The sequence below is a fragment of the Entelurus aequoreus genome, linkage group LG10 (assembly GCF_033978785.1).
Source record: "Entelurus aequoreus isolate RoL-2023_Sb linkage group LG10, RoL_Eaeq_v1.1, whole genome shotgun sequence".
In the NCBI taxonomy this organism is placed as follows: Eukaryota; Metazoa; Chordata; class Actinopteri; order Syngnathiformes; family Syngnathidae; genus Entelurus; species Entelurus aequoreus.
Genome location: NC_084740.1, coordinates 15398406 through 15426307, shown reverse-complemented (window position 1 = coordinate 15426307; position 27902 = coordinate 15398406). Strand labels below are relative to the sequence as shown.

Sequence of the window (27902 nt, the reverse complement as noted above, 5' to 3'; positions counted from 1 at the left end):
GCCGGCTGTGTACTGTTGTTGCTGACTACGTTCGAAAAATACGTCCATTTCGCACCGACAACTTTCTTCTTTGCTTGCTCAGCTTCCTTCTCCATAATGCAATGAACATGATTGCAACAGATTCACGAACACAGATGTCCAGAATACTGTGGAATTATGAAATGAAAACAGAGCTTTTTCGTATTGGCTTCAATGTGGAAGGCATACCCGTGTTCGCCGGGCCACGTCACGCGCATACGTCATCCTCAGAGGCGTTTCGAACCGGAAGTTTAGCGGCAAATTTAAAATGTCACTTTATAAGTTAACCCGGCCGTATTGGCATGTGTTATAATGTTAAGATTTCATCATTGATATATAAACTATCAGACTGCGTGGTCGGTAGTAGTGGGTTTCAGTAGGCCTTTAAAGACTGATTGCCCCGTTCAGGATTAAACAAACCATCGTTGCATTCCCACTGTTTACTACTTTAGTGTCTTGTAATAGACATTTCTGCCATGTTTGATCGAGGATATATATGCTAACAGCTGACAAATTACATTTTGTTGATATCTGTGATTGTGTTTACTCAGTGGCGGGCCGTGTGTTTCTCACCTACTTAGTCCGACTTCACCTCTCAAAAATACCGTAATTCATGTCACCACATGGACGCGGCTGGAGATACTATACAGAAACACACTTGCACACTACTGCGCACTGAATCCTCTCAACAGTGTACAAAAGGGTCTATCTTTCGGCGCATTTAACATTCAATAAACCCGCTTCAGCAATTAAAACATATCTTATGTGGTACTGTCAAAATAAAAAGAGTTGTATAAAACAAATGAAACATGAAAAAATAAAGAAATAATATATTTGAACTCGCAATTTGTAGCAACCATCCGACGCCGTGTAAGCCAGTGGTACCGTCGTAGTCGTTTGATTTGTGTGAAAGTGGCGAGCAAACCATTTCACCGCCAGGACAGCTTATCTAGCTTCCGGTGTCGGCCGACCTCGTCTCACAAGATGTAGTTTCTCTTAAGTATCCTTCTTGAAAATGGCATCGCAATTATATATCTGATACCTAATCAACATTTTGCTCTCCTTCTTTGTGGGTTAAAAAAGTGAGTAGCGGTGAGTTTTCTATGGCTTGTATGGCTCCGATGCCACTTCCTGTTTTCGCGGTTTGGATAGTCACTTGGGACTCCCAAGTGACTATCCAAACACAGGACTTGTAAATGTCACGTTCAACGTGAGGCCAGCTAGAAGGCCTTACTAACAACAACTCGTGATCTGATCGCAATTTATCAACTGTATGTGCCCGTTCCCTTAGAGTGCACAGACGCCCACATTGTTGATTCTGAAGGCCCCGGGCAGATTTGGTACAGCATGGCAACATAAACTGGCTGAATTCTAATTGGATAAAAACTCTCATCTAAAAACAGCACTGGAAGGTGCATAATATGACATGAAGAGAATATAAATACTTTTAGATATTTAGGGAAAGTAAATTATAAGTTAATTTTATCTTTAAATATGATCATGAATTCTGGTTATGTTAGGCCAGCAGAGAAGGCCTTGCTGGCCCTGACGGCACACCACTGTTTACCACAAGTGCCACGAAACCGGTAACCCACGCTACGGTCCATATCTGGTTTTAGGGCCACGATTTTGTTTCTTTTTTAGTACATTTTGTGAGGGTAGGACAACTTGTTTTCTTCTCAAAGTTCTCTTCCTATTTTGCTTGTTTCCACAAACGTCATTCTGCAGTAAACAAAGTATCATTGGTGTACTAAATACTAACATACTTTCATTTCAAGTTAATATTTACTAAACATCACTTTCAAATGCTAAATTTTCTATTTGTATTTTTTTTTATTACTTATCAATGCTTCTAACCTGTGGTTTGGCAAATGCCGAGTGATGATCCAGATTGTGGAAACTACTCTATCTTATATTTAATAAAAGTACATTAAAGTGAATTTGAGATACTGTAAAATAATGTATACCAACACATAAAACAAGTTTAATGATTATTTCAGGGATGTTTTTCATCCACAAACTCAAAAATTATTTGAACACAGTTTTTAATACATGTTATACCAGAAGTTTTGCAAACGGGTAAAAAAAAGTCTGATTAAAAAATATTTAGATATTTGCCTTTTTCTAATTAAATTAGTGTCTGTCTATTCTTCCAGTTGGGACCAATACACTAGTTTAATTAAAAATACCTTTTGTATCTGCCTGCCAGTCTGCATTCAGGGCAGGATTACTAGCGAGCTGCAGTGAGACTTAAGTCTGTCACTTAAGTAGCTGCCCCTCAATGTTGTGTTTCAACTTCTAATTTAGCCCAATAAAGAAGCACAAGAACAAACATGTCTCGGGGAGTTAAAAGTGTATACAAAAATTTAGAAATCATATTTAATTTAAAAAAAAAATCAAATCTCTTAGTCAACTTTAGTCCTAGATTAAAATAGCAAACATGTCATGTTGAGCCTGCTCTTTACCCGTGTATCCCAACACTTTAATATTTACTATATGAATGATAACTCCTTTTATGCAATTGTTTAAACAAACAACAACCCTGATATAATTAGATCAAATGGGCATTTAAAAGGTTAAAAAACACATGTTAGCTATTTTTATTTCGGGCTTAATTTGATTGACAGATTTGAAAAAAAAAAATCCAAACATTAACCCTATTTGTGGCCACAATTTTGCTTGTGTTAATCCAAATGGAATTTTTTTTTTCCGTAAAAAGGTTTTTTTTCATGTTCCGATGTAATATTACTGAAGTTGATTGAGGTTTTTAGATAGAAAATGTAGGAAAATATAAATCCGAAAAGGTTTATACAGTTTTAGCTACCTAAGGACTTTTTTGTCTTGGTGCTACTAAATTATGCATGGACCAGAGCGTTAAAAGTATAGTGTAGATCAGAGCTGGGCAACTATTTTGACTCGGGGGCCACATTGAGAGAAAAAAATGTGCCTGGGGGGGGCCAAGGTGTATGTGTGTATAAATATGTACACATTTAGCTGTACAAATCTGCTGTACAGTATGTGTGTTTGGGTCCCTTTTTTTCAGGAACACTAATACCAAAAGTCACAATGTCCGATAGAGTTCTAAAAACGTTATGACAGACCACCTCAAAAAAACGGAATTACATTTTACAATTTTTTACTGAATGGGACACCCAAAATGTTCATTAAAATAAAGAAATTGGGATTTACAATATAAACTATGAACAATAAAACACTGAATATTAACAATATTAATATTAATATTACTTACCAGACCAAGCAAAACACAACACAACTGTAAAAAACATCAAAATATGAATGCAAAGTGTAATAAACACCTACAATATGACATACCGTATTTCCTTGAATTAGCGCCGGGGCAGTAATTAATTTAAAACCTCTTCTCACTCCGGCGCTTACCAAAGGCATGCGGTAAATTTAAGCATGCGCTAATTATTTTAAAACCCCCTCTTATCACTCCAGCGCTTACCAAAGGCATGCTGTAAATTTAAGCATGCGCTTATAAATTTGAGAGTGATGTAAGGATACCATCGTGACATCGCTTAATGACGCAATAAAATTTAAAGCACAATGAATCATCCCGGTGTTGTGCCGGATAATGCACCCCCCTCCGTAGAATGCACCCCCTGACGGGAGTCTTATATCAACTAAAGCCCACACTTAAACTTTCCACGTGCAAGATTGAATCTATTTAAAAAAGTTATTTAATAAGAAGCCAAAAAGTGCAAACACAATAATGTTCGTGTTGAAGGAGTTGTGAATGACTGAAATATGAAATCCGTGCTGCAGTCGCTGCTGGGCCACAACATTAGGTACACCTGGAGACTGCAGCATCTACTCCAAACTTCCGAGCAGTTCCCTCCTAGGTGTTCTTTTTAGCAAATTCAATAGCTTGGCCCTTAAATCCTACCGAATAGCTCTTAATCTTCTTCCGATTATGCGATTTCAAATGATTGAAATCAGCCTCCTCCATTTTGAAAATGATGACAGGTGAAGTGTCACTAGTGACGTGACGAGTTTGACCCGGCGGAAATTCTAGACTTGCGCTAATGAAAATAATATTTTGCGAAACGAGTTTGACCCGGCGGTAATTCCAAGCATGCGCTAATTATTTTGCGAAACGAGTTTGACCCGGCGGTAATTCCAAGCATGCGCTAATTATTTTGCGAAACGAGTTTGACCCGGCGGTAATTCTAGGCAAGCGCATACTATATACCCGGCGGCAATTCAAGGAAATACGGTATTATCACGTCAAAATCTGCTTCCGCATCCGTTTCTGACACACCCGTTTCGGGCTGGCTGCACTGAAAACAAACCCCGCCCACTCTGGTTTGTTTCTCGTCTGAGCTGCTGTGACGTAGATTACCGTAATAACTGGTATAACACCCAAAAGCGCAGATTTCGACCATTTAAATACTTTCTATAGTTCAAGACTTTCGGTCATTTAAAAACAGCGCTGCACATCAGAATGGTGGCGACAGTTTTGATGTTAAAGGTCTAAAAAAATGATATATAACGTCTGGCGGGCCGGATTGAAAATCTATTTTTTTTTTTTTTTTTTTTTTTTTTTTTTTTTTTTTTTATAATGTCCTGCCCAGCTTCTCGGGCAAATCATATAGCAGATGTAGATGCCCATATCGGCTGTTCAGATTTACTTTACAAAAGAGAAGTGTAGGATACTTCTCTTGTTGCCTTACTTGTATTTTGACTTTATTAAATGTATTTATATTATCATTTGGTGCAGCCGGGCCGGAGCAGGAGGGGATAGAAAGAGAGAAAAAGGAAGACAGAGGGGGGAATTGTGGGGACAAGAGGGGGATTAGACAGAGAGACAAAAACAACAACAGCAAACACAACAACAACAACAACAACAACAGAGCAACATCAGCAAATACGACATGTACAAATATGATGGTAAAAGTAATAGCAAATAAGCAGTTAGCGAAAATTAAAAAAAAAAAAAAAAAAAAAAAAAAATTGGATTGAAAATCTAAACGGGTCGTATTTTGCCCAGATCTGGGGTAGATACTTTTTGTCAAATGAAAGAGCAGAAAATAAAGATTTGAAATACTGTGTTACGCCATGTAACATGGCATAAACTCTGCCCATTCAAGTCTTTATGCAAATGTTATTTACTGCATGAAAGCTCAAGACCATATTTTTTTTTTGTGTGAAGTATGAACTCTTTCTAAAATAGCTGGAACATAGTTTTGTTGTACTTGTGCAATGACAATAAAGTCCTATATCCTATAAAGTCCAATCCTATCCTGAACAGTACCATGTATTATATATTTAAAAAAAAAGCAGATTATTGTAAAACAAGAAGGCACCAGATGAGCTTTTTGATCTGATTGGCCCACAGGATGTCAATGCCAGCCTGGCCACTCGTGTCCATATGGCAGCGCTGAGCCGTCCATCTGTGGCGCAGGAGCTTTTCAACCTTCATCTGGCCAGTCTGCGTGCAACATCTGCCCACCAGGTAGAGTAGTTAAACAACAACAACAAAAAAAGACATTTGAACACTCCTACAAGGCGAGTGTATTGAAGTGTAACCATTTTGTCAAGGTTTTTATTGTCTGGAGGGTTCATTGGCGCCATCTCCCTGTCCCGTGGGCACTGTCACTCCATCGTCTGGCAAGAAGTCCCCCACGGACTGCATCCCCTGCCCTTCTGGCTCCTTCTGCAACAGCACTGCTCTGACAGAGCCCTCCGGACCCTGCAGTCCAGGTTTGACACACGTCCCCGCAAGGGAGATTCAGGAAGTGTATCTCTTTGCCTCTAATGTGGATATGTCACACCCGGTTGTGCCTACAGTACGTTAGGAGCCGTGTCTTAGCTCTCCATTAAATAGAAATTTACAGTTGTGGTCAAAAGTTGACATCGACTTGTAAAGAACATAATGTCATGGCTGTCTTGACAAACAGCTCCATTTTTGTTTCATCTGACATCACATGGACAAAGATAAGGCCTTCTGGAGGTAACAAAAATGTAGCTGTTTGGCCACAATATCCAGCAATATGTTTGTAGGAGAACAGGTGAGGCCTTTAATCTATGGAACACCATTCCTACCATCAAGCATGGTGGTGGTAGTATTATGCGCTGGGCCTGTTTTGCTGCCAATGGAACTGGTGCTTTACAGAGAGTAAATGGGACAATGAAAAAGGAGGATTACCTTCAGGACAACCTAAAATCATCAGCCAGGAGGTTGGGTCTTGGGCGCAGTTGGGTGTTCCAACAGGACAATGACCCCAAACACGCGTAAAAAGTGGAAAAGGAATGGCTAAATCAGCATAGAATTAATGTTTTAGAGTGGCCTTCCCAAGGTCCTGACCAAAACGTGTGGACAATGCTGAAGAAACAAGTCCATGTCAGAAAACCAACACATTTAGGTGAACTGCACCAATTTTGTCAGTAGTGGTCAAAAATTCAACCAGAAGCTTGTGGATGGCTACCAGAAGCACCTTATTGCAGTGAAACTTGCCAAGGGACATGTAAGCAAATATTACAGTTTTTTTTTCAGTCGCTAACAAGCGTTTTTCTAAACAGTAGTCACATTTTCAAAACTCTAAACACGATTAGCACAACATCGGTCCTTTGTGGCCATACCATTCACACATTTCATGTTGTTTTCACACAATATGCAGTCAGTGAACACATTTATATAATGCTTACATTTGTTTAACAGACAAGCTATACCTCCAAACAAAATTATGGATTGTTTTTGTATTATTTACAAATGTTAACACACAACATCCCACAATTGCAAACACAATATTCCAAACCTTAGATACAGTATAAAAACCTCTGCTTCTGTAATACAGTAATATCAGTTCTAAAACAATATATCCCAGCTGATAATACTGTAACATCAGATGCGATGTGGATGAAAACGTGTGGCCTAACCCTGAAGATCGCAGGGATTAGATACTGTAAAGGAATTTTGTGCTTTTTTTTAGTTCTCCCTTTTTACTGGGCTTTTTGCTGTTGCTTTTTTGTTCATAGATATTTTGTTAGCTTTACTGTAAACAATACTGTAAAACGTTTTCTGTTGTATCATACTCTAAACAGTATTTCTACTATACCTCCTGTAGTAAACAGTAAAGAAAAAAAAACTGATTCGCTTTTTACTGGAATGCTTTTGAATGTGAACATTACATGTGGATATACAGTTCCCAACCAAAAAATTAGGCATAAAAAAACTGTGGATTGCATGTTTTGCATGCAAATACCTGTAAAACTGAAACATAAAAGTCTATGCAGTTTTTGTAATGTCCACAATAGCCAGTATTTTGAAACCTGGTGTACTTTGATTGGCTGCATGTTCCTTGTGAAGTGAAAACAAGAGTTATTCTTTGAAAGAATAATTTCATTTTGAGTCAGATGTCCAGTGTTTTGGTAAAGTTAATGTGTGCAGAGAAAGATGTCATCTATTTTGAAATGAAGAGTTAGTATATAGTTAACAAAATGTGCTTTTGAGAAGAAAATGATCTATTTGGCCATTTGTGTTTTGTAGGTGTAAGTCTGTGTTAAGAGTTTAGTAAAAGTATTTTAAGTATAGGTAAGCGCTTGTTAGCGATGGAAAAAAAACTGTAACATTGCTGTATGTATACTTTTGACCCAGAAGATTTGCTCACATTTTCAGTAGACTCATAATAAATTCATAAAAGAACCAAACTTCATGAATGTTTTTTGTGACCAACAAGTATGTGCTCCAATCACTCTATCACAAAAAAAATAAGAGTTGTAGAAATTATTGGAAACTCAAGACAGCCATGACATTATGTTCTTTACAAGTGTATGTCAACTTTTGACCACGACTGTATATATTGAAATACTGGAAACATAAATGTTGTAGCACAGTATATTTACCAGCCCTTCAGGATTTCGCTGACTTTTTTTGCGATTATTGCAGCCCAAAATGCCCAAATTTGCGGCAGATCAATGTTTTAAGTGTTTTTCGTAACCTTAACCTCAAAAAGCACAGGATTTCAACAAAAAAAATAAGTGTTTTTTGTATTGATGTTTTACTGAATTTACACCACATAGACTTAAAAGCAGACACCAGATGGCAGTAAAAGCACATACTTGCAGCTTATTGTGAAATTGCTGTTTTAACTGATTATAACTAATAATAGTAGTAGTTAATTTTAATCATAAAAACACCACCAGTGGCTTCTTTTTGTCTGTTCTCTTCTGTCGTCCACAAGTTGCAGACATTACGCTTCTGAGGGGTTTGTCCATCTTAAATATTTATTCATGTCCGAACACATCTAACCCCGCACCTTAAAAGCATTTGTGAACCGCTGAGAGAAATCTATCGCATAAATATTTGTTGGTAAATAAGAGACGATAAGAGATCATCATCACACCTCAACATTTCTAACATGTAAATGCTGCTTCTTTGATAGGTGGGCATTGCAAAGGACATTTTGTATAAATAAAGGTGACAAAAAAAATACAAAAACATGTCATCTAGGAAGTTAATGTTTATGTACTACATTACCCAGAAGGCTTAACACTGGGAACCAGGAGTAGGTCTGCTTTATTTGAACAATAAAGAGATATATTGTTATACGTTGCTATTTCTGTTTTGTCTACACAAGACACAAACTTAAGCTTCGATTCAACAGTTGACATGCACATTTTTGGAAAATTCGATTGGCAAAAATGACGCTGATTTGCGGGTATTGGTGGGTTCGCGACATCTCTAAATTCTCGAGGACTGATTTACAGTTAATTATGAAATACATTTCCAATGTTCGTGTTGGAACAAGAGAGCTAAAGGCCTACTGAAATGAAATGTTTTTATTTAAACGGGGATAGCAGATCCATTCTATGTGTCATACTTGATCATTTCGCGATATTGCCATATTTTTGCTGAAAGGATTTAGTATAGAACAACGACGATAAAGTTCGCAACTTTTGGTCACTGATAAAAAAAAGCCTTGCCTATACCGGAAGTAGCATGATGTCACAGGAGGAAGGATTCTTCACAATTCCCCGTTGTTTACAATGGAGCGAGAGAGATTCGGACCGAGAAAGCGACGATTACCCCATTAATTTGAGCGAGGATGAAAGATTCGTGGATGAGGAACGTTAGAGTGAAGGACTAGAGAGGCAGTGCAGGGTGTATCTTTTTTCGCTCTGACCGTAACTTAGGTACAAGGTCTCATTGGATTCCACACACTCTCCTTTTTCTATTGTGGATCACAGATTTGTATTTTAAACCACCTCGGATACTATATCCTCTTGAAAATGAGAGTCGTGAACGCGAAATGGACATTCAAAGTGACTTTTATCTCCACGACAATACATCGGCGAAACTCTTTAGCTACTGAGCTAACGTGATAGCATCTGGCTCAAATGCAGATAGAAACAAAATAAATAAATCCCTGACTGGAAGGATAGACAGAAGATCAACAATACTATTAAACCATGGACATGTAACTACACGGTTAATAATTCTCAGCCTGGCAAAGCTTAACAATGCTGTTGCTAACGACGCTGAAGCTAACTTAGCAACTTAGCAACCGGACCTCACAGAGCTATGATAAAAACATTAGCGCTCCACCTACGCCAGCCAGCCCTCATCTGCTCATCAACGCCCGTGCTCACCTGCGTTCCAGCGATCGACGGCGCGACGAAGGACTTCACCCGATCACAGATGCGGTTGGTGGCTAGCATCGGCTAGCGCGTCTGCTATCCAAGTAAGTCCTCCTTGTTGAGTTGCTACAGCCAGCCGCTAATACACCGATCCCACCTACAACTTTCTTCTTTGCAATCTCCATTGTTCATTAAACAAATTGCAAAAGATTCACCAACACAGATGTCCAGAATACTGTGGAATTGTTCGATGAAAACAGAGCAGTTTGTATGGTGACACATTGGGTACGAATACTTCCGTTGCCGTCGTGACGTCACGCGCATACGTCATCATATATAGACGTTTTCAACCGGAAGTTTAGCGGGAAATTTAAAATTGCACTTTATAAGTTAACCCGGCCATATTGGCATGTGTTGCAATGTTAAGATTTCATCATTGATATATAAACTATCAGACTGCGTGGTCGGTAGTAGTGGGTTTCAGTAGGCCTCATTTTTGTTTAATCGAATATAATATGCTATTACACTAATATAAAAGACATCTATTTGCCATGAATGTTATGCTAGAACTCGTGTGCAAGACCCTAATCTTTCTTTGCACTGCATGTAATATAACATACAAATAAATGCATGTTTACTCTAACTATTGCAGAACATATTCAATGTAACATATGTGTAGTTTATATTTAACAGTGTATTTATAAATATTGTATGCAATAATACCCAGTACAAATATGTTATAGTTAATACAGAACACCTATTCGCTTGTGAAATTAATTTGTATACATTGCAGTTTGAGCCTAATGAGCCAGGCTGCTATATTCCAGTTTGTCGGATGCCAATGGGGCAGGTACGACTGAGCCCTCTAAATTCAGCCTAGCAACAAGTCGCCAAAAAATGTCCAGTGGATCTCTTGAAGCATTCCGGAAACTTTTTAATGGGTGTTTTAGCTAGGGAATTTTGGAAGCATTAAACGTGTCAGACTTTCCCTTGGAATTATTGAGTTACTTGAAATATTATTGTCCTATTTTTCTTGTTTATTTTCAAGAGTTACTTTTGAAGTGAATTAATTAACTCATATTATGTTGTACATATGGTGAATGTTTATATTCAACTTGGAGAAAGCGAACCACCAGGTTTAAGTAAATAATGGTTGAATGCATAATAAATTAAGGAGCTTTAGTTGAACATTTACATGTGGACTGGAATTAGCTCTCTCACGAGAAGAAGCAATAAAACCAGGCTTCGGAATTCAAAAGTTAAAGCTCTATCCTGGAGGACAGATTCTATGCTTATCTTAACGTCAACCTACAAGTTATGGTATCACTTACACACGAACATCTCATTACATGGTCAGGTTGTACTATCCTGAATTAACACACACCCAGACAGAGAAAGAAGGAATATAAGACTCTGGTTCGGTTCCTCCTAAATTGGGAGGCCTTCGTTTTTGACCTGAGTTCCTCCAGGTACTGCAGACCTGTTTAATGACACTCGCTTGTAATAAAGCGACTTTTTGTCCATCAAAGCATCTCCGTCACTTTTCATCCAGACACACCGCCGTGTTGCCCTTCTGCCCGGGAGGGGGTGACAAGACCAGAAATACACATCACTTTTAAAAAGACATTATCAAAAAATATTGGTAAATTGGGAATTCTACTCTCTTGAATGTAGTTGTTCCATACTTCTTCAACCCCAGACATAATCAGAGAAAAAGTTTTCTTTTTAGATAGTTTTGCATTTAATTTCAATTGGTAAGTTTAATAATCAGTCACAAAAATGACTGTTCAATTCATTTCCACTGGAAAATATATTAGCCTACCTAAGTGGTTGGTGATGAATCATCTCTTATAATAAATTCATGGATGTCTACATTGTAAAAGTTGCTGTTAATGAGATGTTTAACTACATTTTCTGTTGCTCTCCCAGGATATTTTTGTTTATCAGGGTCCCCGGAGTCTTCCCCCGTCTCCCAGCCTCATGGAGATATCTGTCCCTCTGGACACTTCTGTCCTCTGGGTAGCGGATCACCCAAACCCTGTCCTATCGGCAGCTTCCTCCCCGAGCTCGGAGCTTCCTCCTCTTCTAATTGCCGCCTCTGTCCGCCTGGGAAATATTGCGTCAGTCCTGGAGCCTCACAGCCAACAGGTAGGGCCGGGATGATAACACCTGCTTTTCCCGGTAGTCAGTCACTATTTCATGTGTTTGGAACAGCACGGGCCTGGTTCCAAGCTGGTAAATGGCTTTCTTTTGGCGGAAAATTGTCAAAGATAATTCCTCCCTGTTGCAGGTTTGTGTTCTGCAGGTTTTTTTTGTAGCGGAGGTGCAGACAATCCAACACCACAGGCCAGCCCCTTTTTATTTAGTTGTCTACAAGAAATTCTGGACATTTACCAGCAGAACAAAGAGAATGTGTCCTGGATATACAACATGTCATGCTTCTACAACTCCTGCAATGCTGGTAAAATATGTCTCTCCTAATGTTCTACTTCTATGATACGATGAAGGTATTCATTCCAAGAATGTTGCCGACCTCCCATTTGTTAGAATTAAAAAAATATATATATAGAAATCAGGGTCAAACTGTAAAACATCTATTAACTGTGCAGTTACATTTAAGAACAATCATACAAGTGTAAAAAGAAATTAACCATTGGTAATCGGATGCATTTAATGCTTTACGTTGCACCTTACACACATAAGTGTAAAAATAATGTATAATTGTTTGTAATAGTAATAATAATAATAATAATAATGATAATAATATTAGTGAAATAATAAATGTAACTATAGTAAAAGAAACACCCATTCTGAACATCTCTTGTTATTTTTTTATTTTTTTTTACCAAGTACCACCTTAGAAAACAATTGGCTCTTCATGTACCACCATAATGACCAACATGAAAATACAGTAGTGTAGTAGGCCTAAATATTCATTAAAAACAAGGCAGGTATTTACAAACCCCGTTTCCATATGAGTTAAAATAATTAATTAACTCAGAATTTCATGGCTGCAACACATGCCAAAGTAGTTGGGAAAGGGCATGTTCACCACTGTGTTACATGGCCTTTCCTTTTAATAATACCCAGTAAATGTTTGGGAACTGAGGAGGCCCATTTTTTAAGCATCTCAGGTGGAATTCTTTCCCATTCTTGCTTGATGTACAGCTTAAGTTGTTCAACAGTCCGGGGGTCTCCGTTGTGGTATTTTAGGCTTCATAATGCGCCACACATTTTCAATGGGAGACAGGCCTGGACTACAGGCAGGCCAGTCTAGTACCCGCACTCTTTTACTATGAAGCCACGTTGATGTAACACGTGGCTTGGCATTGTCTTGCTGAAATAAGCAGGGGCGTCCATGGCAACGTTGCTTGGATGGCAACATATGTTGCTCCAAAATCTGTATGTACCTTTCAGCATAAAAGGCGCCTTCACAGATGTGTAAGTTACCCATGTCTTGTGCACTAATACACCCCCATACCATCACAGATGCTGGCTTTTCAACTTTGCGCCTATAACCATCTGGATGGTTCTTTTCCTCTTTGGTCCGGAGGACACGACGTCCACAATTTCCAAAAACAATTTGAAATGTGGACTCGTCAGACCACAGAACACTTTTCCACTTTGTATCAGTCCATCTTAGATGAGCTCAGGCCCAGCGAAGCCGACGGCGTTTCTGGGTGTTGTTGATAAATCATTGTATTCCGTTTATATGTATATCTAACACAATTTCCCAACTCATATGGAAACGGAGTTTGTATTCAATGAATATATTTCATATTTTGACCACTGTAACATTACACACAGTTTGAACAGTAACACTTTCTTTGGATACAGGATAAACACAACTGTACTTTAATCAAGTGATTGTTTGGCGTACCACTAGATTAAGCCCGCGTACCACGAGTGGTACATGTACCACAGTTTGATGTAAATTAATCTCACACAGATCATGTGTGCAACATTTCATTGTGGTGTAAGTGGGGAAATAAGTTAACCATTGTTATTAATGTTAAAACAATGATAATAATAGTAGTAAAAGAAACACAACTTTAACTTTAGTAATACGTTTAATGAGTCACTTTGTAGATGAACCTCACACATGTCATCTTTCTAATATTTTAATTGTGTAAGTGCAAAACAAAGTTGACCATTGTTAGTAATATTAGCAGTAAAACAAACACTATACAACTGAGTCTTAACGTCAATGATGTGTGTAGTAGTCTGTACTGTAGATTAGGGTTGAGTACAGGATTTGGTACTTTTATAGGCACCGACCGAAGTTTGTTGGCGCTACCGTGTTCTGATTAATGTAAAATCAAATGGTACCATATTTCAATTTCTTTATTGTACGTTATGTCACGTCCAGTTTCATTTCAAGAAGGCGCTTTTAAGTACAGTAAGGTTAACATTTTTAAAATGTCGCTAGTGTAATGCTTATTTACATTGGATTTGCCATCTATTCTTAATCTCTATACTCATGGTTCTTATTATTTTACAAGTTTTATTATTTTTATTTTTCAACGTTCCTCAGATGAGCCATCTGCCTCAGGGGCTATTGGCCGTGCTTGCGGGGGCACTTTTGTGTCAGCGTCCTGGTGGCCATGGTCTGACAACCCCTGGTGCAGATGGCCCCTGTGATAGTGTTTACTCACATGGCTCCTCTGTACTCAGCCACACTGCAAAAACTGAAATCTAAGTAAGATTAAATATCTCAAATAAGGGTGACATTTGCTTATTTTCTGTCTGATAAGATCATTCTTCTCACTAAGCAGATTTTATGTTTGAGTCTTTTACTTGTTTTAAGTGTTTTGGTCCTAAATGATCTCAGTAAGACATTGCAGCTTGTAGCTGAGATTTTATGACATATATTGAGTAAAACATGCTTGAAACTAGAATATTAACTGTTGCAAAGCTGTGTCATCAACACTCACAAGTATAAAACTACTTTTTTAAAGTAATAATTTCTTATTTTAAGCATGAAAAAAAAAATCATGACATTGACACAATTGTGTCTCATATTTAAAACAGCCAAATGGACTTTGCTGTTTTATTGTCAATGAAACAATATAAAATACGTACGCATATAGTAGTACAGTTGTTATCAGTGAGAATATACTTATTTAAGGTATTTTTGGGGTTCATTGAGGTTAGCTAATTTGACTTGTTTTGGAAAGTCTTGACAAGCCAAATTTTCTTGTTCTATTGGCAGATAATTTTGCTTAGTTCAAGTAAAATACCCCTAATTTTTGTATTTTTTTTTCTTGTTTTTGAACACTGACTTTTTGCAGTGCATGCAATCATTGGTCCATATAGTTGCATATGTGTGTATGTTGTGTGTATGTGTTTGTGTTTGGTATCTGTGTCCGTGCGCATGTATGTGATAATGGGGGATATGGGTCATCCGAGTATTGTTTTTAACTTTGTAAAGCACTTTGCGTTGCATTTCTTTTATGTTTGAAAAGCGCTTTTTAAAGTTTGATTGATTGATTGATAGGCATGCTACCGATTAGCATTTGAAATTTAAAAAAATAAATAAAAAATTGAAAACTACAACAGAGATGCACATCACAATCATGCAGTAGGTGTGTAAAAAGTACAATACTTACAGTATAAACACTGTGTAGGCCCAACACAAAAGACTGGCACATTTAACTTATTGGGATAGAATACTTCCTGACTAAGGGAACACATTGTAGTCTATACACTATTCTAATGTCTTTTAATAAAAACTGCATGCGAAGTCTACTATATAATACAGTACAGTACTTTCAAATGAGTCACAAAGGTGTTAGAAAACAAGATACCAGGACAGCGCAGTAATTGTTAAAAAACAAAATTAAAAAAATGTGAAAATGTTAGACTCACTAATTGTATGATTTCAAGAGCATTCAACTAGAGAGGTTTTACTATCATTTTATTTTGAAAGGGTACTCGACGTCGACAAAGGAGCGCAGACAAATGTGCCACAAAGAAGTGGCAATTCAGTTTGACCTTCAGATTTCATAATTGATACTAAAAGAGTGCAAGCGGCCGGAGAAGAATGAATAGATAACATTATGAACTGAGTTGTCCTCCATGTCTCACGTGTGCGCTTACAGACGGAGACGCTGAGTGGGTCGAGGTGGATACGCCGTTCCAGCAGTCAGACTCCCTCCATAATATTACTCACTCACCACTACGCCTCAGGAGTCCACATTATGGGAAATGTGCCACCTACAGAGGAGACCTATGTCCCAAGGGTGGGTGAATCTTCACCGTGAACCTGCATGCCTTTGCTGCACACACACACACACACACATAAAAGTTACACTCCCTGTGCACACCAGTAGTCCCACTTACTGTAATTGCAGTAGCATATGGCTGATTTCCCTCGAGTTTACTGGTGCGTCTGCTCAGTCTTTGCTTATTCAAAAAAAAAAAATACTCAATCAAAATAAGAGAGAAAATGTGAAAAGCCTTTAATTGCGCCGCATTTTTAAGCCGAGAGTCAGACGTTGGTACTTAAAAACTAACCGCGTGGCCAGTTTACAATTCTTAGTCAGGTGGTTATTCTAAAGAGAACTTAGTGAAATCTGGTGGTTTTATTGTAAATTGAAGTGAAATTTAAGTCGAGCAACAAAAAATACCAGTACAAATATCACATTCTACCTCTACTCCAATTGTATCTTTCGGTAACGGTGACTATTATCGTTAATCCAGGTCATTGTATTCTGTTCACGTTGTCTTAAGGACGTTTTGCCTCTCAATCAGAAGGATTTTTTTCAGACTACATAGGACAGCTCCAGTCTGAGGGTATCGTGTAAGCCAGTGACGTGCAGTCAGTGAAGGCAGGTGAGGCGGGGCCTCACGTGCCATCATGGAAAGAAAAAAAATGTAAAAAGAAAAAAACTTAATTAAATTGTTGTATGTATCCAGTGATTATACTATAAAGTTATTTTCCATTTAACTTCACCAGTTTTAGATTATTTGTATTCAAAATCGCTGAATCTTCACATTTGCCGTTCAAATACTGAGAAGAGACGGTGCGGTGATCAGCAGCCAGTTGAGGCACGTCACTGCGTTGTGCCTTAACATGGATTGCGGACTCGGCTAACTGCTGGCCTGCCGTGCAGTGAGACCGTATTGCTATATGAACTATATTATACATTTCCATAGTTTAGTTAGCTGAGGTATATAATGTACAGTGTACTTTGTCAACAACTGTATGTGTGTAACGTGTTTCTTGTGCTGAGCAATCATAAAACTGCTGCGAAGACGCACTGGCTGAGGCTCGCAGTAATCCCGCCTCCTGGTGGTAGAGAATGCACCCCCGCCGTAGAATGCACCCCCTGACGGGAGTGTTATATCAACTAAAGCCCACACTTAAACTTTCCACGTGCAAGATTGAATCTATTTAAAAAAGTTATTTAATAAGAAGCCAAAAAGTGCAAAAACAATAATGTTCGTGTTAGAGGAGTTGTGAATGACTGCAGGGCCACAACATTAGGTACACCTGCAGACTGCAGCACGGATTTCATATTTCATTCATTCACAACTCCTCCAACACGAACATGATTGTTTTTGCACTTTTTGGCTTCTTATTGAGCTGCTGCATTTTTTGGTTTGGTTGTTTATTTCTTTTGAGTAACTTCTACATTTCTAAAAGGGGAGGAATGTAATAGAGTGATCTATGTTTGTCTGTTGCCTTCTCCTGGTTAATGTTGGCTATAGCGTACTGGGGTTACTTTTTGGTTGGCCAACGATTTACGTGGTGTTGCGCACCTGACGTCAAGTGTGTTGAGTCTGTTCTGAAGTCTACAGTAAAGAGACGTACTTCATCACCTCGCCTGGTTATTGCCTCCAACCCAATATATTACATAAAAGTAAGACTATTATAACGTTTTTTTTATTAAATGTGCTTTTTTGTGTGCTACAGTTTGTATGTGTAAAGTTAAAGTTAAGTTAAAGTACAAATTATTGTCACACACACACTAGGTGTGGTGAAATTTGTCCTCTGCATTTGACCCATCCCTTGATCACCCCCTGGGAGTTGAGGGGAGCAGTGGGCAGCAGCGGCGCCACGCCCGGGAATCATTTTTGGTGATTTAACCCCCAATTCCAACCCTTGATGCTGAGTGCCAAGCAGGGAAGAATGCTGGTATGAGCTTTTAAACATAACCCGTTAACTGCTGCCAATCAAATGGTGAATAAGATACTCTTTAGGGTTCATATGTTTGTAAATCTGACTGTGATGAAGTCAGTGCCTCACCAGCCATGAACCTCACCGCACGTCACTGGTGTAAGCAGTGTTGCCAACTCCTCAGTAAGGAAAGTAGCTATTGCAGGTCCACTGGCAGGCAGGGCCCAAATCAGGCCCAGAAGTGACACCATACCAGCCCCCGAGTTCAGTTCAAAGCTGGGGAGAATGTTGTATAAATGAACTTGGATTAATGTAAACACATTGTCTGATTCTTAATTTACATTGTACAGTTTCTAGCAAATATAGAACACTGGGGTCCACACTTGTGATTTACATAACTGAGGCATTCCTCAAGGCACCCCTTTAATTCCTCTCCTTATTAGCAGTATTTTTTTGTAATGTGATTTATCTAACCTTCAAGGTGTTGCTGTGTAGCTAGTTTACTTCAGATGCAGTCATTAGTCATTTGTTCAACTTCTTCAGTTATACAAAACCTAAAACCAGTGAAGTGTGTAAATAGTAAATAAAAACAGAATACAATGATTTTGAAATCATTTTCAACTTATATTCAATGGAATAGACTGCAAAGACAAGATATTTAATGTTGAAACTGAGAAACCAATTTTTTTTGTGCAAATAATCATTAACTTAGAATTTAATGTCAGCAACACATTGCAAACAAGTTGTCACCGGGGCATTTATACCACTGTGTTACATGGCCTTTCCTTTTAACAACACTCAGTAAACGTTTGGGAACTGAGGAGACACATTTTTTAAGCTTTTCAGTCCGGGGTCTTCGTTGTGGTATTTGACGCTTCATAATGCATCACACGTTTTCAATGGGAGAGAGTTCTGGACTACAGGCAGGCCAGTCTAGTACCCGCACTCTTTTACTATGAAGCCACACTGTTGTAACACGTGCAGAATGTGGGTTGACATTGTCCTGCTGAAATAAGCAGGGGCGTCCAAGTAAAAAACCTTCCTTGGATGGCAATATATGTTACTCCAAAACCTGTATGTACCTTTCAGTATTAATGGTGCTTTCACAGATGTGTAAGTTACCCATGCCTTGGGCACTAATACACCCCAATACCATCATAGATGCTGGCTTTTGAACTTTGCGCCTAGAACAGTCTGTATGGTTCTTTTCCTCTTTGGTCCGCAGGACACGACCATGGCATTCGTCAGACCATAGAACACTTTTCCACTTTGCATCAGTCCATCTTAGATGAGCTCAGGCCCAGCGAAGTGTTTCTGGGTGTTGTTGATAAATGGCTTTGGCTCTGCATTGTAGAGCTATAACTTGTGCTTACATACTGTATGTAGCGACCGACTGTAGTTACTGATAGCGATTTTCTGAAGTGTTCCTGAGCGCATGAGGTGATATCCTTTACACACTGATGTCGGTCTTTGATGCAGTACCGCCTGAGGGATCGAAGGTCACTTACGTGCTTACGTGCAGTGATTTCTCTAGATTCTCTGAACCTTTTGATGATATTACGGACCGTAGATGGTGAAATCCCTCAATTCCTTGCAATAGCTCGTTAAGAAATGTTGTTTTTAAACTGTTGGACAATTTGCTCACGCATTTGTTCACAAAGTGGTGACCCTCGCCCCATCCTTGTTTGTGAATGACTGAGCATTTCATGGAAGCTGCTTTTATACCCAATCATGGCACCCACCTGTTCCCAATTAGCCTGTTCACCTGTGGGACGTTCCAAATACGTGTTTGATAAGGAATTCCTCAACTTTCTAAGTCTTTTTTGTCACTTGTGCTAGCTTTTCTAAACCATTATGCAGGCATCAAATTCAAAATGAGCTAATATTTGCAAAAAATAACAAAGTTTACCAGTTCGAACGTTATGTCTTTGCAGTCTGTTCTATTGAATATAGGTTAAAAATGATTTGCAATTCATTGTATTCTGTTTTTATTTACGATTTACACAACGTGCCAACTTCACTGGTTTTGGGTTTTGTACTAGTGGTGTTCCTTAAGGTTCCATTTTAGGTCCTCTCTTTTTCGTCATCTGGACTATTCAACTGGTGGCTCTTGAGTTCAGTTCTAAAAATTTGTGAGTTCAGTTTCGCTTTATTCATTCCTAAAGCACATTTAAAAACAACCCCAGTTGGCCAAAGTGCTGTACAGACATTAAAAAAACAATTTCAAAAATAGTGCAAGCACTGTCACATTTACATTGTAACACAGAAGGATGAATAAGATACTATAACAGTATAATTACCTTAAAATAAGTGCCAACAGCTAGCACATAAAATGCTGAAATGTAATAAATAAATACAATTGTATAAAACAAGAAATAAACAACCAAGATATTCTGCCTAACTGGTTTTAACGCCAGGGAATAAAATTATATTTTTGGCCTCGATTTAAATTGGCTCAGGGACTGGGAGGATCTAATAGATAATAGAAGGCTGCTCCACAGTCTCGGTCCTGCTCCTGAAAAGGCTCTAGTTTCTCTGGTTTTAGGCATACCCAGGAGGAGCTCGTCAGAAGACCTCAGGGTCCTGCCGGGAGATTAAGGCTGCAGCAGCTCAATAAAGTAGGGCGGGGCAACTCGGTCAAAGCATTCAAAAACAATAAGTACAATTTGAAGTTGAACTCTAAAAGTAACTAGGAGCCAATGAAGGGAGGCCAGTAAGGTGGTAATGTGCTTATTGTTGTGGTTTACTAAGGGGAGGTGACGGCAAACATACACCAGGGGGAAGTGTGAACAATTATTTATTTATTTATTTATTTATTTATATATATATATATATATATATATATATATATATATATAATCAAACTATACAAATAAACAATAGAGTGGAGTGTGAACTAGATCCAAACGTGTATGTGGTGTAAGGCTATGTGTGTAGTTAGCTGAAGTGTGTGTTACCAAAGTGTTGAACGAGAGATGAGGAAGTCCATGGGGCAGGCAGGTGATCAGGGGCGAGAGAGAAGCGTCAGAGAAGAACGTGTCCAAGCGGGAGGTCAAGAATCCAAAAGGAAGGCAGTCCGGGGGAGCAAGGGGAACAACAAGGGATCACAGGGGAACACGGGAAGCGCTGCGGGAAGACAACAGGAATATCAGACACAACGGAAACATGGAAGTCGCAGGGGATCGCGGGATGGCCAGACACTGGATGCTTACACAGGTACGGAAGACTATACTCCGGCGCCGCCTGGCAGGTTCTGCGAGCTTATGAAGGCAGGTCCTTCATTAAGTGCAGGTGTGCAGAATGCCGGTGATCGTTTGTAGCTGGCGGCTGCTGCGGGGCGGAGACGCGAGGTGCGCACAGACGGATGAGAGGCGTTGGCAGGAGTCTGAGCCGTAACAGTACCCCCCTCCTTATGGACAGCTTCCAGATGTCCTACCGGTCGTACCACAAACAAAAACACAGGAACAAAAGTCAAGGGTGGGCGGAGGGGTGAACTGGTGGTGGGTCGCCGGCCCAAATGTCCCCGAATCCACCGGGGACGAGTCTGGTGGCGGCGGCGAGTAGAATGCCGCTGAGGCCGGCGAGGCGGGCGACCAAGGTACGGCCACCATCTTGGCCGTCTGAAAGGCGGACGCGAGTGGCGCCATGGTGCGTCTCGCCGGAAACAAGAAGACGTCATCGGCGAAGAGGATGACGTCATCGGCGAAGAGGATGACGTCATCGGCGGCGTGGAAGAGGCAGACGTCATCGGCGGCGTGGAAGCGGCAGACGTCATCATAGCCGGAGACGAGGAGGGCAGCTGAGGAGCTGGCCGAGGTGCTGAAGCCGGCGCTGCAGGCCGAGGTGCAGAGGTCGGCGCTGCTGGCCGAGGTGCAGAGATCGGGGTCAGCCTGGGAGCTGGTGGAGAAGCGGGGTCTACTCTGGGGACTGGTGCTAACTCAGGGGCTAGCCGAGGGACTGGTGCTGGCTCAGACGCTAGCCGAGGGACTGGTGCTAGCTCGGACGCTAGCCGAAGGACTGGTGCTAGCTCGGACGCTAGCCGAGGGACTGGTGCTAGCTCGGACGCTAGCCGAGGGACTGGTGCTAGCTCGGACGCTAGCCGAGGGACTGGTGCTAGTTCGGACGCTAGCCGAGGGACTGGTGCTAGTTCGGACGCTAGCCGAGGGACTGGTGCTAGTTCGGACGCTAGCCGAGGAACTGGTGCTAACTCAGGGGCTAGCCGAGGGACTGGTGCTAGCTCAGGGGCTAGCTGAGGGACTGGTGGCTGCGGCTGGGAAAAGCGAAAGACTGGGGGAATTTGTCTGGCAGGGGGTAGCCTGTCTGGGTGAGGCTGTGCCCCCCCCCCATCAGCACAGCCACCAGTAATATCCCCCCCCTCCGAAAGCGGATGCCAGTACAGTACCCCCTCCTTATGGACAGCTTCCAGATGTCCTACCGGTCGTACCACAAACAAAAACACAGGAACAAAAGTCAAGGGTGGGCGGAGGGGTGAACTGGTGGTGGGTCGCCGGCCCAAATGTCCCCGAATCCACCGGGGACGAGTCTGGTGGCGGCGGCGAGTAGAATGCCGCTGAGGCCGGCGAGGCGGGCGACCAAGGTACGGCCACCATCTTGGCCGTCTGAAAGGCGGACGCGAGTGGCGCCATGGTGCGTCTCGCCGGAAACAAGAAGACGTCATCGGCGAAGAGGATGACGTCATCGGCGGCGTGGAAGAGGCAGACGTCATCGGCGGCGTGGAAGCGGCAGACGTCATCATAGCCGGAGACGAGGAGGGCAGCTGAGGAGCTGGCCGAGGTGCTGAAGCCGGCGCTGCAGGCCGAGGTGCAGAGGTCGGCGCCTGGCGGGTTCTGCGAGCTTATGAAGGCAGGTCCTTCATTAAGTGCAGGTGTGCAGAATGCCGGTGATCGTTTGCAGCTGGCGGCTGCTGCGGGGCGGAGACGCGCATGGCGCGCTCCTGGATGTGCGCGCCCGTGGGCGTGTCCCGAGGTGCGCACAGACGGAGGCGTTGGCAGGAGTCTGAGCCGTAACACTTATGTCGCTTAGTTTTGGTTAAACAACGAGCAGCAGCCGCTAGAGAGAGCCCTGATCCAGGTCTTTACAAGAATTACGATATTGCAGACGTCACAAATAGCTCTTTCAAAGTCAGCCAGTGGAAAATATTGTTTTATTTTTGTGAGGAATTGTAGCTGAGAGAACCTAGATTTAATGACCGAGCTAATTTGTTTGTCCATCATAAACAAGCTGTCAAAAACAACCCCAAGGCTCCTTGCTGATGTGTGGCAATATGAGCACAGAGGACCAATAGCACTGTCATGTCCTTGCAGCGGATTTGTTTGACCAAATACCACCATTTGTGTTTTATTTTTGTTTAACAAAAAAAATGTCCCCCAACCATTCCTGTACATCATGCAGACAGTTCTGCATTGCAGTCATGGCAGCCTGGTTACAATTTTTGAGTAGGTTCTTAAAAATACTAGAGTGCTGTCATAGAAATTATCTTTGACTAGCTTTTTTGGAGAATGCCCTTGAAAACGATAGATTGCTCATGTAACTCTGACATAATAAATAGACCAAAAGACATGTCTACTGTGGAAGATGCTGGGTCTCCATAATATAAAAAAAGGACTAATAGTAAAGGGAGAAGTCCAACCCCTTGATCCTTAGTTTTTTGAAAGTGTTGCCCCTAAAACAGTTCAGTTTAATACCATCCATCCATCCATCTTCTTCCGCTTATCCGAGGTCAGGTCGCGGGGGCAGCAGCCTAAGCAGGGAATCCCAGACTTCCCTCTCCCCAGCCACTTCGTCCAGCTCCTGCCGGGGGATCCCGAGGCGGTCCCAGGCCAGCCGGGAGACATAGTCTACCCAACGTGTCCTGGGTCTTCCCCGTGGCCTCCCACCGGTCGGACGTGCCCTCAACACCTGCGTTCGGGTGGCACCCTGACACCCGACACCCGAACCACCTCATCTTGCTCCTCTCGATGTGGAGGAGCAGCGGCTTTACTTTGAGCTCCTCCCGGATGACAGAGCTTCTCACCCTATCTCTAAGGGAGAGCGCCGCCACCCGGCGGAGGAAACTCATTTCGGCCGCTTGTACCCGTGATCTTGTCCTTTCGGTCAGAACCCAAAGGGGGGCGAGTTAGTGCTGCAAGGGGTTCTGGGTATTTGTTCTGTTGTGTTTATGTTGTGTTACGGTGCGGATGTTCTCCCAAAATGTGTTTGTCATTCTTGTTTGGTGTGGATTCACAGTGTGGCGTATATTTCTAACAGTGTTAAAGTTGTTTATACGGCTACCCTCAGTGTAACCTGTATCGCTGTTGATTAAGTATGCGTTGCATTCACGTGTGTGTGCGTACAGAAGCCGCACATATCTTGTGACTAGGTCGGCACGTTGTTAGAATGGATGAAAAGCGGACGTGACGACAGCTCGTAGAGGACGTTAAAGGCAGTGCCTTTAAGGCACGCCCCCAAGACAGTGGTCCGGGTGGACTACGAGATATAATGACTGATGAACACCTTCGTTCGATAATGAAGGTTGCCTCAGCTCAAAGCCTGAGCCCCGACATTAATGAACTAGCATCCAAGAAAAGATGGCAGGTATCTGGCTTGGGCACATCAGATTAGATCAGTGTGTTGCAAACTGAGCAGTTTAAAGTCCTGAATGGTTGGTTTATTCATTGTTATTTTATTTTCAAATGTATTAGCCTGTGGAAAAAGTTAATGTTGATATTTACCTCAGAAGGCTGCAAATAGAAAAGAGGCATTCAATTTGTATTTAAATTGTATGTGATATGCCATTGATATTATTTGTATTATTATTATTATTATTTGAAACTCGATTTTGCATGTCACTATAAAGTTATATAAGCCTTGCTTGTTCAATATTCAATGCAAAACTTGTTTGGGTCCCTATTAAAAGGTTAATTTGTTCAACCTTTGCTCGCGGCTTTGTTCATTTTTCAATTTTGGCCCACTCTGTATTTGAGTTTGACACCCCTGCCTTAAAGCAACATTGACAGTACAAGTGCAAGTACAAAGCACCAGTGATATACCATGCATACAGTCACGATCAAAAGTTTACATACACATGTAAATATCATAATGCCGTGGCTGTCTTGAGTTTCCAATAATTTCTACAACTCTTATTATTTTGTGATAGAGTGATTGGAGCACATACACTACCGTTCAAAAGTTTGGGGTCACCCAAACAATTTTGTGGAATAGCCTTCATTTCTAAGAACAAGAATAGACTGTCGAGTTCCAGATGAAAGTTCTCTTTTTCTGGCCATTTTGAGCGTTTAATTGACCCCACAAATGTGATGCTCCAGAAACTCAATCTGCTCAAAGGAAGGTCAGTTTTGTAGCTTCTGTAACGAGCTGAACTGTTTTCAGATGTGTGAACATGATTGCACAAGGGTTTTCTAATCATCAATTAGCCTTCTGAGCCAATGAGCAAACACATTGTACCATTAGAACACTGGAGTGATAGTTGCTGGAAATGGGCCTCTATACACCTATGTAGATATTGCACCAAAAACCAGACATTTGCAGCTAGAATAGTCATTTACCACATTAGCAATGTATGGAGTGTATTTCTTTAAAGTTGAGACTAGTTTAAAGTTATCTTCATTGAAAAGTACAGTGCTTTTCCTTCAAAAATAAGGACATTTCAATGTGACCCCAAACTTTTGAACGGTAGTGTACGTGTTGGTCACAAAAAACATTCAAGAAGTTTGGTTCTTTTATGAATTTATTATGGGTCTACTGAAAATATGAGCAAATCTGCTGGGTCAAAAGTATACATACAGCAATGTTAATATTTGCTTACATGTCCCTTGGCAAGTTTCACTGCAATAAGGCGCTTTTGGTAGCCATCCACAAGCTTCTGGTTGAATTTTTGATCACTGCTCTTGACAAAAATGGTGCAGTTCAGCTAAATTTGTTGGTTTTCTGACATGGACTTGTTTCTTCAGCATTGTCCACACGTTTAAGTCAGGACTTTGGGAAGGCCATTCTAAAACCTTAATTCTAGCCTGATTTAGCCATCCCTTTACCAACTGTGCCCAAGACCCAACCTCCAGGCTTTTAGGTTGTCCTGAAGAATTTGGAGGTAATCCTCCTTTTTCATTGTCCCATTTACTCTCTGTAAAGCACCAGTTCCATTGGCAGCAAAACAGGCCCAGGGCGTAATACTACCACCACCATGCTTGACGGTAGACATGGTGTTCCTGGGATTAAAGCGCTCACCTTTTCTCCTCCAAACATAATGCTGGGTATTGTGGCCAAACAGCTCAATTTTAGTTTCATCTGACATCACATGGACAAAGATAAGACCTTCTGGAGGAAAGTTCTGTGGTCGGATGAAACAAAAATTGGACAATACTGAAGAAACAAGTCCACGTCAGAAAACCAACAAATTTAGCTGAACTGCACCAATTTTGTCAAAAGGAGTGGTCAAAAGTTCAAGCAGAAGCTTGTGGATGGCTACCAAAAGCGCCCTATTGCAGTGAAACCTGCCAAGGGACATGTAACCAAATATTAACATTGCTGTATGTATACTTTTGACCCAGCAGTTTTGGTCACATTTTCAGTAGACTCATAATAAATTCATAAAATAACCAAATTTCATGAATGTTTTTTGTGACCAACAAGTATGTGCTCCAATCACTCTATCACAAAAAAATAAGAGTTGTAGAAATTATTGGAAACTCAAGACAGCCATGACATTATGTTCTTTACAAGTGTATGCAAACTTTTGATCGCGACTGTAAGTAACAATCAATAAAATTAATATAAATAAATAAATGGAATTAGTATGAATAAATAAATACAATTAATAAAGTTTTTCAATGCCTTGTGGCATTTGGGGCAGTATGAGGGGCAAAGCAGTGAGTGTGTACTGTTCTGTTAGCTTTTCCTTGAACAATTCAGTTGTGATCGATGCAATACTCTGAGAAGTGAATCTTCTTGTACATTTGACTTGTATCCGGCCAAAGTGGATTGAAAGAATCAAAGTTTGAATGGCACAGAGTGTTTCCGGGATTTTTTAATGATTAAAAGAGTTCGGTGTGGGATGGATTCCTGCTCAGTGCCTGTACTGTAGCTGCTGGTATGAGTGGAAGGATGAATGCTCAAGTTCATTGATACTTGCCCCCTACTTTTCAGGTTTTTATTGCCCTGCGGGTTCTGCTTACCCCCGCCCTTGTGAAACTGGCTCCTGCTGCAACAAAACTGGCCTGGAAGCTCCATCAGAACCCTGTGCTGCAGGATACTACTGCCCTAGAGCTTCCCAAGACCCCCATGCCAACCTCTGCCCTGCAGGGCACTACTGCCCTCTTGGAACGCCTCTACCTGTACCATGTCTTCTTGGGACTTTACAAAGTAAGCGCGTCTAAATAGTAATTGCGTTTCATTTTGTGTCGCTAACCGTTTTCTGCAATATAGTAATCCTCCGTCAATTGTTGAGCGGATGAATTATTGATGAACGAGACGCAACACTGAGCTGAAACATAACACCTAATCCTCTTTGTTGCACTGCGACGTCCTCGTATGAACCGCTGTGTGCTTTTTGCAGTTCAGTGAGTCGGCGGAAGATGAAAACTTTCTCCCCGGCGGGCACGTTATGAATCATTTCAGTCACAAAGTGGTTTAATCATGTAATTGTAATCTTGTCTTGAGGCAATATGCCAGAATCGCATTAAATTGTCCCTTTGTGTGATTATTCAGAAACAGTTGCTCTATGCAGACTCATTACCTCCATATTGTACTTGACATTGACATGCATGTAAATGTGTTTTTAGGTTCCCGTGGCGGCGTCTCAAGGGAGTCTTGCCAGCCGTGTCCTCCGGGTCACTACTGTCAGCAGACAGGCCTGACTGAGCCCAGTGGCCGGTGTGCACAGGGCTACTACTGTCCCGCGGGACAGAGCTCAGAGAGGCCTCAACAACACGTCTGCTCTGTGGGACACTACTGTGAGAAGGTCAGAATTTCGTGCAGCTGTTAGCACTCGTCACCTGTGCTAAATAGTGTTAGTTTGAGCGCGACTCCTTGGGGGGAGTCAAGCTGTGTACCAAACTGCCGCCATTTAAAGGCCTACTGAAACCCACTACGACCGACCACGCAGTCTGATAGTTTATATATCAATGATGAAATCTTAACATTG

General features: G+C 41.0%; 1 protein-coding gene across 1 annotated transcript in view; it reads left to right on the top strand.

Annotated features, from left to right (window-relative positions):
• The window catches only part of LOC133659118 (SCO-spondin-like), a 158891-nt gene that overhangs the window by 121949 nt on the left and 9040 nt on the right, over positions 1-27902 (top strand). Inside the window, exons 55-58 of the mRNA XM_062061851.1 lie at positions 5381-5497; positions 5601-5745; positions 26906-27121; positions 27541-27719. Of these exons, the coding sequence (XP_061917835.1) occupies positions 5381-5497; positions 5601-5745; positions 26906-27121; positions 27541-27719 (657 nt within the window). The remainder of the gene's footprint in view (positions 1-5380; positions 5498-5600; positions 5746-26905; positions 27122-27540; positions 27720-27902) is intronic.